Source organism: Cyprinodon variegatus, unplaced genomic scaffold, assembly GCF_000732505.1.
Source record: "Cyprinodon variegatus isolate N-32 unplaced genomic scaffold, C_variegatus-1.0 Scaffold753, whole genome shotgun sequence".
NCBI lineage: Eukaryota > Metazoa > Chordata > Actinopteri > Cyprinodontiformes > Cyprinodontidae > Cyprinodon > Cyprinodon variegatus.
The window spans coordinates 343,832-356,663 of NW_015151206.1; the positions used below are offsets into that span (position 1 = coordinate 343,832).

The following is a 12,832-nucleotide window of genomic DNA, read 5'->3' on the forward strand; positions in this document are numbered from 1 at the left end:
CAAACCTTTGATAGATCCGGCCCATAGACAGGTATGGGGCATTGCAGGCTAACAAAGAAGCCAAACGACCCCCATTCCAAAGGGGGGGACCCGTTCATCCGTTTCTATTTGCATGTTTTCTAAACTAAAACCAGGCTTTGTTGGGCTGCTGGATAAAACCTGGAACTAAACGCTATTTCTGACATTTTGGATTGAAAAATCTTCCTGGATGGAAGAAAAACGTCTTCAGACTGGGAAACAAAGTCCAGTGGATTGTTTTTTTTAATGTGTTTGGAATATGGAGAAAAAACAGTCTGATTGGGATCTGAGTTTTTTTACAGCTGAATTTTTACGGCTGAATTTTTGTGCAGCTGAATTTTTTGCAGCTGTATTCTTTTGCAGCTGAATTTTTTGCAGCTGAATATTTTTGCAGCTGATTTTTTTGCAGCTGAATTTTTTTGCAGCTGAATTTTTTGCAGCTGAATTTTTTTGCAGCTGAATTTTTTGCAGCTGAATTTTTTTTGCAGCTGAATTTTTTTGCAGCTAATTTTTTTGCAGCTGTATTCTTTTGCAGCTGAATTTTTTGCAGCTAATTTTTTTGCAGCTGAATTTTTTGCAGTTGAATTTTTTGCAGCTGTATTTTTTGCAGCTGATTTTTTTGCAGCTGTATTTTTTGCAGCTGAATTTTTTTGCAGCTAATTTTTTTGCAATCAAATTTTTTTGCAGCAGAATATTTTTGCAGCTGATTTTTTTGCAGCTGAATTTTTCGCAGCCGAATTTTTTACAGTTGAATTTTTTTGCAGATGATTTTTTTTAAAACAGAATTTTTTGCAGCTCAACTGTTTACAGCTTCATTTTTTGCAGCTGAAATTCTTGCAGTCAAAAGTTTTTTTGCAGCTGAATTTTTTTGCAGCTGTATTTTCACCAGATAAAATTCAGTGTATAAAATTTGGTGTACAAAAAAAGGCAGATTCCAATGAGACTTTTTTTCATCCATATTGGAATGACTATGACCTGGATGACTGAGAATCTTCACCAGCATGTTGCTTGAATACGAACTCCTTCGAATTGATCTTGACATGTGGCCCAAAAAACCCGCTGACCATAGGAGTTCATTTCACATCCCTGCCTCCATTGATGCAGCTGCCCTGATTCCCTAACGAGGCAACGGCGTCAAAGGCGAGCAGTGATGAGATGCTCCGGAGCTGACTTCTCTTCACCCAGCAACTGTTCCACGCACACATTTTTTAAGCGTTCACTCGCAGGCTTTCCGTCATTGCTCCATAAAAACCGGCAGATTTAAAGGTAGGGGCCGGTGGCTCCACTTCCTGTGTGGGTGAAGCTGTGAGCAGTAAACGCCTGTGGCCTTCCATGACCATGTCACTTCTTGTTTTTTAATCTCCTCTATGTGAGTCTGTGTTGCGCTCATTCAACATATCAGTTTTGGGTGTTTGAAGAGCTGTGTGTGTGTGCGTCTGTCTGTCTGTATTCAGAGTGGCTCCAGGCCCTCATGCGTCAGAGGTCCTTTCTATTTCTATGGCCCCTGAGCAAACATATTAAGAACCACCTTATCACCGCTTAAACAGCGAGGGCCACACACACATTCGGTTCTGTCCTGAACACACATTCCACATTAACAAAAAAAAAAATTGCTTTCAAACCAATCCCACTAAGCCCTCGGCCAAACTCTCCAAATGTCACCAGTCCCCCCAGTAGGAAGGGCTGGCCCCCCGAGGAGCTCTGGGCTCTGTGACTGGTTCCTGCGAGCAGTCGGTCACACGGCCTGCAGAAGCTCGGCTTTATAAACGCCAGATCCAACCAGAACGGCGTCCTTGACGAGCCTCGTTTAGAGGGACACACTTGGCCTTTCAAAGACTGTCATCTCGGACCGAACCGAACCACGCCTTTAAGGGACTCCAGGGGCCTGCATATCCCCCCGCAGAGCTCAGAGCATCATCTACCAGCCTCTAAGCCGTAGAAAACCAGTTCTAGAATTAAATGCAACTTTTCGTGGTTAGGAGAAGCCTCGTTGTGACAGCTGAGAAGCAGCGGACTTTGTAAACCTGCAACAGAAAGTCTTCTGCAGACGCCATGCCGAGCAGAGCGGCGGCCATCTTTGGGATGAAGGTGGTTCTGATGAAGCTGATGCTGTCGGGAATACAGGTTGACTCAGCGCCCGCGGAGAGGCGTGGAGAAATGGCTGAACTAACAGGTGAGGGCGGCCATGTTGGCCAGGGAACGGGAGAAAACATCGAACAAGCTAACGCCATGAAATCAATGATTTTATTCTATTCTATTTGTGTATGCATATATATATATATATACATATATATAAAAAATATACTTATATATATGTATTTATTGTTTCAAAATTATATCAATTCATGATCTTTTAAGTACATTTATGTACACAAATTTACCAGAATTTTGTTATATCAAATGGATGGATGTTTATATTTATTTTTTTTTCCATTTCATTCATTGTTTTCAAACCAAACAATGAAGAAAAAATAAATAAATAAATAAATAAAGTTCTGGAAGGAAGGAAGCAGAAAAATTATTTATTTTATTTTATCTTACCTCAGGTATAACCGACATATTCACTGAGCATATCAGCTTTTATTTTGAAAAGAAATATTGTTTAATTCTTTGGTTCCTTTGCTCTGATTCTTCTATAAGCTGATTCTTTCTGTTATTTTTGACCACATGTTTTTTTAAAATCAATGAAATGTCGCTGTGCCTGAGTCTGCTTTTATGGAATCGATGAGCTGAGAGCCAGAGGAGAGCGACGTTCGGAGCCTGAGGCCCCCAGGAACAACAAAACACACACATTCACCTCCGTCTATAGAAATAAAACAGTCAAGTCATTCTACACACTTTTACATAATTGGATTTTTAATGATTTAAATCATAATTTAAATATATTTTGAATTAATTCAACATTTAAAAATGTAACTCAATTCATAAGTTTGAGTAAATAATTATCTAACCGGATCAAAAAGTGTATTAGGTACATAAATGAGTAAATAGTGATTAAATGAATAAGTAAATACATAAATAAATATATAAATAAGTAAATAAATAAATTGTCGTGGCGCAATGGACCAGCTATATACCCTTCATCGGGTGCTGAAGGGTTAGTGGGAGGTCGCCCAACCAGTCCATCTGTGTTGTGTGGATCTGGAGAAGGAGTTGACCATGTCCTTCGTGATGCCCTCTGGGGGGTGCTCCTGGAGTATGGGGTCCGGGGCCCGTTCTCTGTATGACCGCAGCAGGACCTTGGTTAACATTGGCAGCAGTAAGTCTGACCTTTTCCCGGTGCATGTTGGCCTCCACCAGGGCTGACCTTTGTCACCGGTTCTGTTCATTACATCTATGGACAGAATTTCTAGGCACAGCCAGGGCCAGGAGGGTGACGGTTTGGGACCCTCAGGATATCACCTCAGCTATTTGCAGATGATGTTGTCCTGTCCTTCAGGGTGCACTGCAGTCCACCGGAGAAAGGTGGACTCCCCTCTTCAGGTCATTCCTTGTCTCAAGTGGAGGAGTTCAAGTATCTCAGGGTCTTGTTCAGGAATGAGGGACGGATGGATCTATGGACGGATCGGTGCGGCAGTGATGCGGTCGCTGTATCAGACCGTCGTGGTGAAGAGGGAGCTGAGTCGGGGGGCAAAGCTCTTGATTTACCGATGGATCTACGTTCCAACTCTCACCTATGGTCATGAGATCTGGGTAATGACCAAAAGGATAAGATCGTGAATACAAGCGGCCGAAATTGGTTTCATCCACAGGGTGATGCACCCTTCTAGATCAGGTGAGGTTCTCAGTTACCTCTGAGGAGCTCAGAGTAGAGTCGCTGCTCCTCCATGTTGAAAGGATCCAGCTGAGGAGGCTCAGGCATCTGTTCCTGATGCCTCCTGGTCGCCTCCCTCAGGAGGAGTTCCAGGCATGTCCCATTGGGAGGAGGCCTGGTGGAAGGACCAGGACTATGGAGGGACGATGTCTCTGAGCTGGACTGGTGACGCCTCAGGAGCAGCTGGAGGAGGGAAGTCTGGACATCTCTGCTTAGACTGCTGCCTCCGTGACCCGACCCCACATAAAATGGATGGATAAATAAATAATAAAGTAATGAATAAATAATGGAATAAATAAATAAGTAAATAATTAACTAAGTAAATAAATGAGTAAATAAATAAAAAAGTAAGTAAATACAAAAAAATATTAAAAAGTAATTAAGTACTTAATTAGATAAGTAAGTAAATACATAATTAGGTAAATAAATAAATGCATAAATAAGTGGGTAAATAAAAAATTCAAATTAAATACATAAATAATTCAATAAATAGGTAAATTACTAAATGAGTAAAAATTAATAAATATATAAGGAGGCAGAAAAAAAGTACATAATTAAATAAGTAAGTAAATACATAAATAATGAAATGAATAGGTAAATTAATAAATAATTAAATGAGTGAACAGATAAAAAAAGTGGGTAAATACATAAATACTAAAAAAATAAATAAGCATTTAATTAAATAAGTCCGTACATTTATAAATAAGTAAATCAATAATTAAATACATAAATTAGTAAATAAAAAAGTAAAAACATAAATCATGAAATAAGTAGGTATAAATTAATAAAAAAGTAAATGGAGTAAATGCATAAATAAGTATAAATAAGTAAATAATTAAATAAGAAAGCATAAATAATGAAATCAGCAAGTAAATGAATAAATTAATATATTAATTAATAAATGTGGAGCCTTCAGCAGTTGTTTTCCTTCTCACTGAGAATCTATATTTATATATCTACCGTATATATCTATTCTTCCTCACCATGTCAGTCAGACTGTGGTCTGGACTTGGACTAGGCCGTTATCCTTAAAACAAGATCTGATTAGTTTTTCACTCACAACTTTGTATCAATTCTTCACCTTTAGTTGATAATCGAGTAAAATCTTTTTTTTTTCACTTTGAGGTGGAATTCAAAGCTGTATTTAAGCCTCATAGGAGAGAAACCTTAGAAAGGAAACCCAGAAGAGAAATAAGGAGTCCATGTATGAACCCCATGTGCCTCATTCAGTCATTTAACTGTTTACATTAGGAGGATTTCAGGAAAACCTGAAATACTGGAAGAAATTAAATCAGACTTAAACATTAACATCAAACTATTAATTCAGGTTGGCTTTCATTGCTTTGTGCTTCAGTTTATTACCGTCTGATAACAGAATGATTTTATTTTGAAAAACACATCTTATGTTGCAGTGAGAAACATCGCAAACACGTCATTGGCCAGCAGCCTTAGTGTTTTTCACATCAGCTATGGCAGGCCGTTTCAACATAAAATCAGCTTCTTCTGACGAGTCATAATTAAAATAACATTTTGACATCCTTGAATAAGACTTTAAAAGAACAAATCAAGATATCTTCAATCAAAATGCCATCTGAGATTTCTCAAATGACGTCGCCTGATTCGTCATTTAAAGTGTCAGTCATCCAGAATTATAATCAAGATATCTCCAAGATAATTTGATTATATATTTTCATATAAATGAATAACAAAGCTGTATACCATTGTCTTGAGCAGGAAAAAGGGTAGAGTGCTTTCTGCAGGTTGGGGAGGATGTACTGCACCATACATATACACATACTTCACTGCTGTACCTTAGTTACACTAACCAGCTCTATCGCAGACCTTTCCTACCAAAAGCTATTGGACTCTAGAACCATTACTGCTGTAAAACAACTAAATAAATCTCATCATCTCTGCAGCTTTTTTCCTCTGTTTCATCCTCTAGACAGAAACATTCCTCCACCTTTAGCCCATTTCTTAAAATCAGCCTTCTTAGATGCAAACAACTTTTAAAGTATGCTATTTTTAATAACTAATAGCTCTTGTGTATTCTTCCTACACTGCGAACCGGCCCTTATTTACCCACATTGTTTTGATCTGTTTTATTTCAATCATGTTTCACCTGCTCCTCCTAACCCTAACCCTGGTCTATTCTCCTCTCCATCCATCTTCTCCTGCTTAGTCCTTGTCAGAGTGGCAGTGGGGCTGGTGTCTATCTCCAGCTATCTATGGGTGAGAGGCGGGGTCCACCCTGGACAGGTTGCCAGGGCAACACAGAAAGAAACAGGACAAACAATCATTCACAATCACACCTAAGGAGAATTTAGAGAAACCAATTAACCTAACAGTCATGTTTTTGGACAGTGGGAGGAAGCCGGAGAAGATGCTAACTCCAAGCAGAAAGACCCCAGGCCGGGAATCGAACCAGTAACCTTCTTACTGCAAGGCAACAGTGCTTTTTTATCATTATCTTCCTTTTATCTCCTCTTTCTTTCATCTTTTTCCTTTTTTTCCTGTCTTTCCTTCCTGTTCTACTTCCATTGCATTGTCCATATAATCTGTTAAACTCCCTGCATAATTATAATAAAGCTTTTNACCCTGGTCTATTCTCCTCTCCATCCATCTTCTCCTGCTTAGTCCTTGTCAGAGTGGCAGTGGGGCTGGTGTCTATCTCCAGCTATCTATGGGTGAGAGGCGGGGTCCACCCTGGACAGGTTGCTAGGGCAACACAGAAAGAAACAGGACATACAACCATTCACACACACCTATAGAGAATTTAGAGAAACCAATTAACCGTCATGTTTTTGGACAGTGGGAGGAAGCCGTAGAAGATGCTAACTCCAAGCAGAAAGAACCCAGGCCGGGAATCAAACCAGTAACCTTCTTACTGCAAGGCAGCAGTGCTTTTTTTTTATCATTATCTCCATTTTATCTCCTCTTTTTTTCATCTTTTTCCTTTTATTTTCTTGTTTTTCCTTCCCTGTTCTACTTACATTGCAGTGTCCATATAATCTGTAAAACTCCCTGCATAATTATAATAAAGCTATTTATATGCATGAAACAAGTGGAGCAGTATGGCAATAGCCGTACTGCTCCACTTGTGAAAGTAAAATCTGTTGGGCTCTTTTTGGGATCAAGACAATTATTCTTATTGCCACATCACCAGACAGGACAAAAAAGAAAGAAAACAGTGCTATCCACTGTATCTCCTTTCAAAGAAAGTTAAAATAAATCCACTTGACTTTGTTTCCAAGTTCCATTTTTTTTTGGAATGACTATGATCTGGATGACTGAGAATCTTTACCAGCATACTGCACTACCGGGCAACCCTTAGGTATTCCTGGAAAAATAACTTATCCTAAAACTCTTTTGGAATTAGAAGAAAATGTAATTATATCCTAAAAACGCAGGAAATCATTGCAGATCATGAGGTGTAGATCAAGAAACAATGATGATCTCTGCCTGGTTCAGTCGCTACCAACACAACAAGACTATATGTTGTTCTTCCACGTCTGGCTCACAGCCTCCTTTTCATTCTCACACCTCATCATCGGGGGGGTTTACGCCTGGCACTGTTTGTAGCAACAGACTGAAGATTGATGGTAAGGTGTCTGCTGGAGACGCCCGTGCTATGGCTAGTCTTCAGTCAGTCTCCTCAGTACACCCGGTCACTCAGGCTGATAGGTGGGGTGGTGAGGAAAGCACATCCATGTCCTGCTGTGGCTAGAAGTTACAATAAGCATAAAGGTGGATCGGATCTTGTGGATCCTCTTATTGCATTGTCCTGCAACAAGACCAGGTCGGAGAAGCGGTTCTATGGAAGGTATAAACAGTCAGGCTGCTTTACAAAACAGACTATAGAGAGATAAAATGAAACAAAAAATCAGAGCAACAGAAGCTTCATGTGATTTGTACAAAATCCAGGAAACCAATAGAGAAGATCCCAGTTCCACCAGTACTGGGCGGCATGAAGAGAGGAGATGTTGTGAACCATTGTGGAAGCATTCTGGTGATAAAGATAGTACACCTTAAAAACTATTTTCTGTTGTATTGTGAATTGCTTTTTAAAAGACATTTGTTTAAACTAATGCGTTTTCTAACGCTTGTTGATTTTTCCTCCTATTTATGTCCAGAAAATCTTTGTATTTCTAAAAAACAGAGAATGACATCAAACATCCAAAAGCTGGTTTCGATGACTGGTTAACATTTTAACTTTCAGAAACACCTTTTGAAAAATGTCTTTCTGTCTAAAGTCCCTGAAAATACTGGCCATTTCCCCAGGGTGTTCCCTAAAATCACCCTCCCTGCACCATGTGAACTGTGAGCTGCCTCTCTGTGTGGCAGGTTTTGGGCGAGGCCTTGATCCTCCACTAGGGGGCTCTACAGATCCCTCGTCATTCCTCCTGAATCCGAGTCAACACATAAAAACCACCTGGCCTGATCGAGCAACAGGAAACGCAGAGAGAATGACTCCAAAAAGCATCACTGTTGGCATCATGGAGGGAGAATCGCGAATTAGAACAGACGTGGCAAGACCAGACAGTCGAGCCAAGATTGCCCGGATGATCTCAGCCCTGGCAGAGCTGCACAGGACCTTCAACAGCACACTGAGCTCCCACATCACCTTCCTCCCTCGTGGTAGAAACAGCCTTCTTCTCTCTGACATGAAACGTCCAAACTGCTTCCACCATTCCTCCTAATTATCGTCTGGAATCTTCTCTTTTCTCTCTTCTTCATCATTTCAGGAAACAGCAGAAATCTAAAAAGGAAACCAAAAGTGGTAAGCTCCAGTTTGCTTTCAAGTTGATTATCAAACCCATAGTACTTGGATTCTACATCCAAACTCCTTTAGAGGGACTCTGGTGCAGAACCGTCCAATTTAGGCCAAATTACCGAACAACACAGAGATCATCAGACAGGGTAGAACATTGATGTTTCAGGTGAAGAGGGCAGATTGAGCCATGACTTGTTTGGATCAACAGGACAGAAACAGGAGGGTTAGGAGTTCCTCTGACTGATGCCAGAGCTTGATTTGTTGATGCATGTTCCAGGTTGCTGTAGGACTAATGAGTCTTACTCTCATTGCTTTTTTTGGAAGCCCCCTGCTGCAGATAAAGGAGCGAAGACCACCCCTGCCCCTCCGCCAGCCTCTGAGACCACCACTGCCGGGGCGAGCCCAGATTCTGACACCCCCGGCCTGTCGGGACGAAACTTGCGGAAGCCTTTGCCACCACAGAGCAAGAAGACCAATAAACGAGGTAAGGAAGGCTAAAAAGTCTTCTTTAGGAGAGTCTAAAGTCAAAGTTAAACCACAAACATATGTTCCCTGAATTAAGCCTAACTTTTTTTGAAGGAAGGAGGTACAGTAGTTCTTGAGCTGAGTTCTTATGCCATCTGATGAGATCTTTGTTGTGTTGGCCAATGCTGGCTGAGGTGCCTTTGGACGGTGAGACCTAGAAACGTGAGGGAAACTTACATTAAAGGTGGCTTAAATCACACTGAAAACATGTTAGCATCAACGAGTCCAAAGTCATGCGTTGAGAACATCTCCCACTCCCTTGACTCAAATCTCACATCAAGTGTTTCTTGAAAAGACCCAAATATTTATTTGACTAAGTTTTTGATGCTGAAATAACATATCAGAATAAATCAAGTTTATTTTGCATGATACAGACATTTTAAAGCTCAATAACCAAGACAAAGGTTGATCTTTTCTCCACAGTGTGTTTCTGGAAGTACTGTTCCCAGAACTGAGGCGTCCTGCTGGTGTCCCCCACCCTACATGTCGTCCATCTCCAATCTTCTTACCACTGGGATCTTCTGAGAGGAACACCAACCCAACCGTCTGCCGCAATCATTCCAACAGTGGCCATCAGACACTTCTTGCTTTTCTGCTTTTTTCTTTTGAACTCAAAGTACTTTGAACGGTGCAACATAAGCTCAAACTGGGATCACATCTGCTTATTTCCCAGCAATGCAATGCTGACATAGAGTTTCTCTATAGCTATACCTGACATCCCTTCCCTCCTCTGCTGTGTCTTTGCTCTGACTTGTCCTAGGCGACTGTTGCCGGGCATCGGGAGGCTCCTGGCTCACCCGCAGCCCGGCGCCGCCTGGACTCAGCCCTTTTCTTTTAGCCATATACTAACAAGACTGACTGATCAAAGAAGACGATGTGTGCTCATGGCGCATGAACAGACACTCTGTTAGCGGACGGGCACATGTCAGCTCTGTCTGTGCCGTATTTCTAATAAAGTTCATCTGTGGCATGGCGAGCAGCGGCTGTGATGATGATGTATGACCCATGTTTCACTTTCTCTACCCTCTCAGGTTAGAATCTGACGTCGCTGAACAAGGAGGTTGAGTTTGACTTCATGAATTTGATTTAAAAAAGGAGCTGTCTGCGAACTAGAGCAGAATAAAAGCCAGTAAAACTCAGGTTTCTCATCTACCGACTGGAGCCGTGTGGCACGGACCAGTTAACAACCATCCAGCAAAGATTTAAAGGAGGATGTAATTGCCTGCTGTCTCTGATGAGTCCTGTACAAATGTGGATTTGGTTGATGTTCCCCACAAAAGGCTCAGGATGTTAGATATCTTCTGATTTTAAACATGCGTACGATGTCAGAGGGTAGTCAGGCAAACAGCAGCTACAGTCGGACAAACACAGAACCTTTTCAGGTGATCCAAGATTTCTCAAATAGTTCACCATGAGGGAGAAGGTCTTTGCTCCAAACGAGTCATTCCCACCAGAAGCAACAGCTTCCTGAAAACACGCCTCTTCCAGTTTGGATCACATAGAATAAAAACGACTTCCCTCTGTAAAGAGACACACATTTACCAACACATCTGTTTCCACATTTATTTATTTAAATTTATGGTGTCTCTTCTGTAGATTAATTATTAGGGCCAGAGTAGAGATTTCTTTTTTTAAATATGAGAAAAATGTAACATTATAAAGGTGTAATATTATGAGAATGAAGTCGCAACATTGGCAGAATAAAGTCCTATTATAAGGATAATGATGTCACATTATAAAGACATTATAAATTTGCAACATTAGGAAAGTAAAGGCGCCACATTATAAGAAACTCATAAAGTCATAACATTATGAGAATAAAGATGTAACAGTATAAAGACGTAATATAACGAAAATAAAGTCACAACATTGGCAGAATAAAATCATATAAGAATAATTATGTCACATTATAAAGTTGTAAATTATGAAAAAAAAATTGCAACATTCGGAGATTAAAGGAGCCACATTTTCATAGGAAAGTCATATTACGAGAATAGTGATGTAACGTAAAGTTGTAATATTACGAGAAAAAAGTCGCAACATTAAGAGAAAAAAGTCGCAAAATTATCAGAAGAAAGTCAAAACATTATCAGAATAACGATGTAACATTATAAAGACGCAATATTAAAAATATTACGTCTGTAACTAAAATAAAGTCAAAATATTATCAGAAGAAAATAATAATTTAATGAGAAAAAAGTCGCAACATCAGGAGAATAAAGTCATGTTATGAGAATAACGATGTAACATTATAAAGACGTAATATTTTTAATATTACGTCTGTGACTAAAATAAAGTCACAATATTATCAGAAGAAAGTACTAATTTCATGAGAATAAGGTCATGTTATGAGAATAATGATGTAACATTAAAAATACGTAATATTACGAGAATAAAGCCGCAACATTATCACAATAATTTTTTTCTTAGACATGCTGATAATAATTTGACCATGGTGTGCTAAAAGATTTAATATTATCAAATCTGTGAAATTGATGCCTTTACATGATGCTCCACATTCCTAATTTTAGAGAAGAAATTGCTTCTTGAAGAATTGTCATAAAAAACAACATTAGTTCGTAAATCAACGACTTTATTCTTGCAATATTATGACTTTATTCTCATATTTAAAAAAATAAATAAATCTCTAGACTGGCCCTAATACTCAGCCGCATTCCTGCGGTTGCCAATGGTAACCATTAAATAACACAGATCAGTGGGCTGATTTAAGAACACATGGACAGTCATTTGATGCTTGAAATGGACCATTTACGGTTAAATGTGGGCGGAGTCTTGTGTGCACACGCTCCCATGGTTTGATGAAACTAAAATATCTTTTGATGGCACAATGCTTGGCTTTTCATTGCAAACTTTTAGTAAAGATCCTACATATTCTTTTATAAGAGAAAACTCCGACTTTTTTCTTTTCCTGGCCTGGTTTTCAGGGGCAGGTCTGTGGTACCTCACGCCCGCTATGAACTTAATACTGAGCAATACACAAAAATACGCAAAGGCACAATATGCAACACAGCAATATGCAAAAAAAGAAAAAAAAAGAAAATTTAAGAAATAATTTATCTTTATTACACAGAAAATTATAATAAACAAAGAAACAATAAGAATAATTCCAGGTGACATTTTACTTTATGCGTCATTTATCCTTCTATTTATCTTCTTATTAATTCAGGATAAAGAAATATCTATATGTGGCTTATTAATGCTGCCTGTAGCAAAGAGACACAATCAGTCCGACGAACGTCAGTACTTGTGGGGGAAAAAAGTTTATTTCCAACTTCTACACCTGAGAATTTAAACAGTACCGTGTTCTACTACAGAGAATATAAACGGTTCTTTTTCTAGCAGTCGTAAGAAAAAATGAGAAACTAAAGGAAACAAATAAAGACACCAGATGTCTGAAAACAAAGGCCTTGACGTGTGATCACAGTGTAGCATGTTTCATTTCATAGTTTGAGATGTTAGCTGATGTACATCATTTCCCACGCGTTGAAACTTGTAAATAAAGAAAAGAAATGTCACCTTGAAAACGTGCCATAAAGATGCAGCCCAAACGGTGAGCACTTCAAATAAAGCAATCAAATTTTATAGCTTTTATAACTACGACGGAATATTAGGGCAAAATTACAAGATTAAAGTCACCAAATTACTAGAATAAAGTCGTAAATTTATAAGAATAAAGTAAT

General features: G+C 39.3%; 1 protein-coding gene across 1 annotated transcript; it reads left to right on the forward strand.

Moving 5' to 3' along the window:
* Nucleotides 1-1,797: 1,797 nt before the first annotated feature.
* On the forward strand, nucleotides 1,798-9,980 carry LOC107098182. The gene is made up of 5 exons (XM_015395696.1): nucleotides 1,798-2,191; nucleotides 8,177-8,470; nucleotides 8,578-8,612; nucleotides 8,931-9,090; nucleotides 9,892-9,980. The coding sequence occupies exons 1-5, from the start codon at nucleotides 2,071-2,073 to the stop codon at nucleotides 9,978-9,980; spliced, it is 699 nt and encodes a 232-aa protein (XP_015251182.1). The 5' UTR covers nucleotides 1,798-2,070.
* The last annotated feature ends 2,852 nt before the right edge of the window (nucleotides 9,981-12,832 follow it).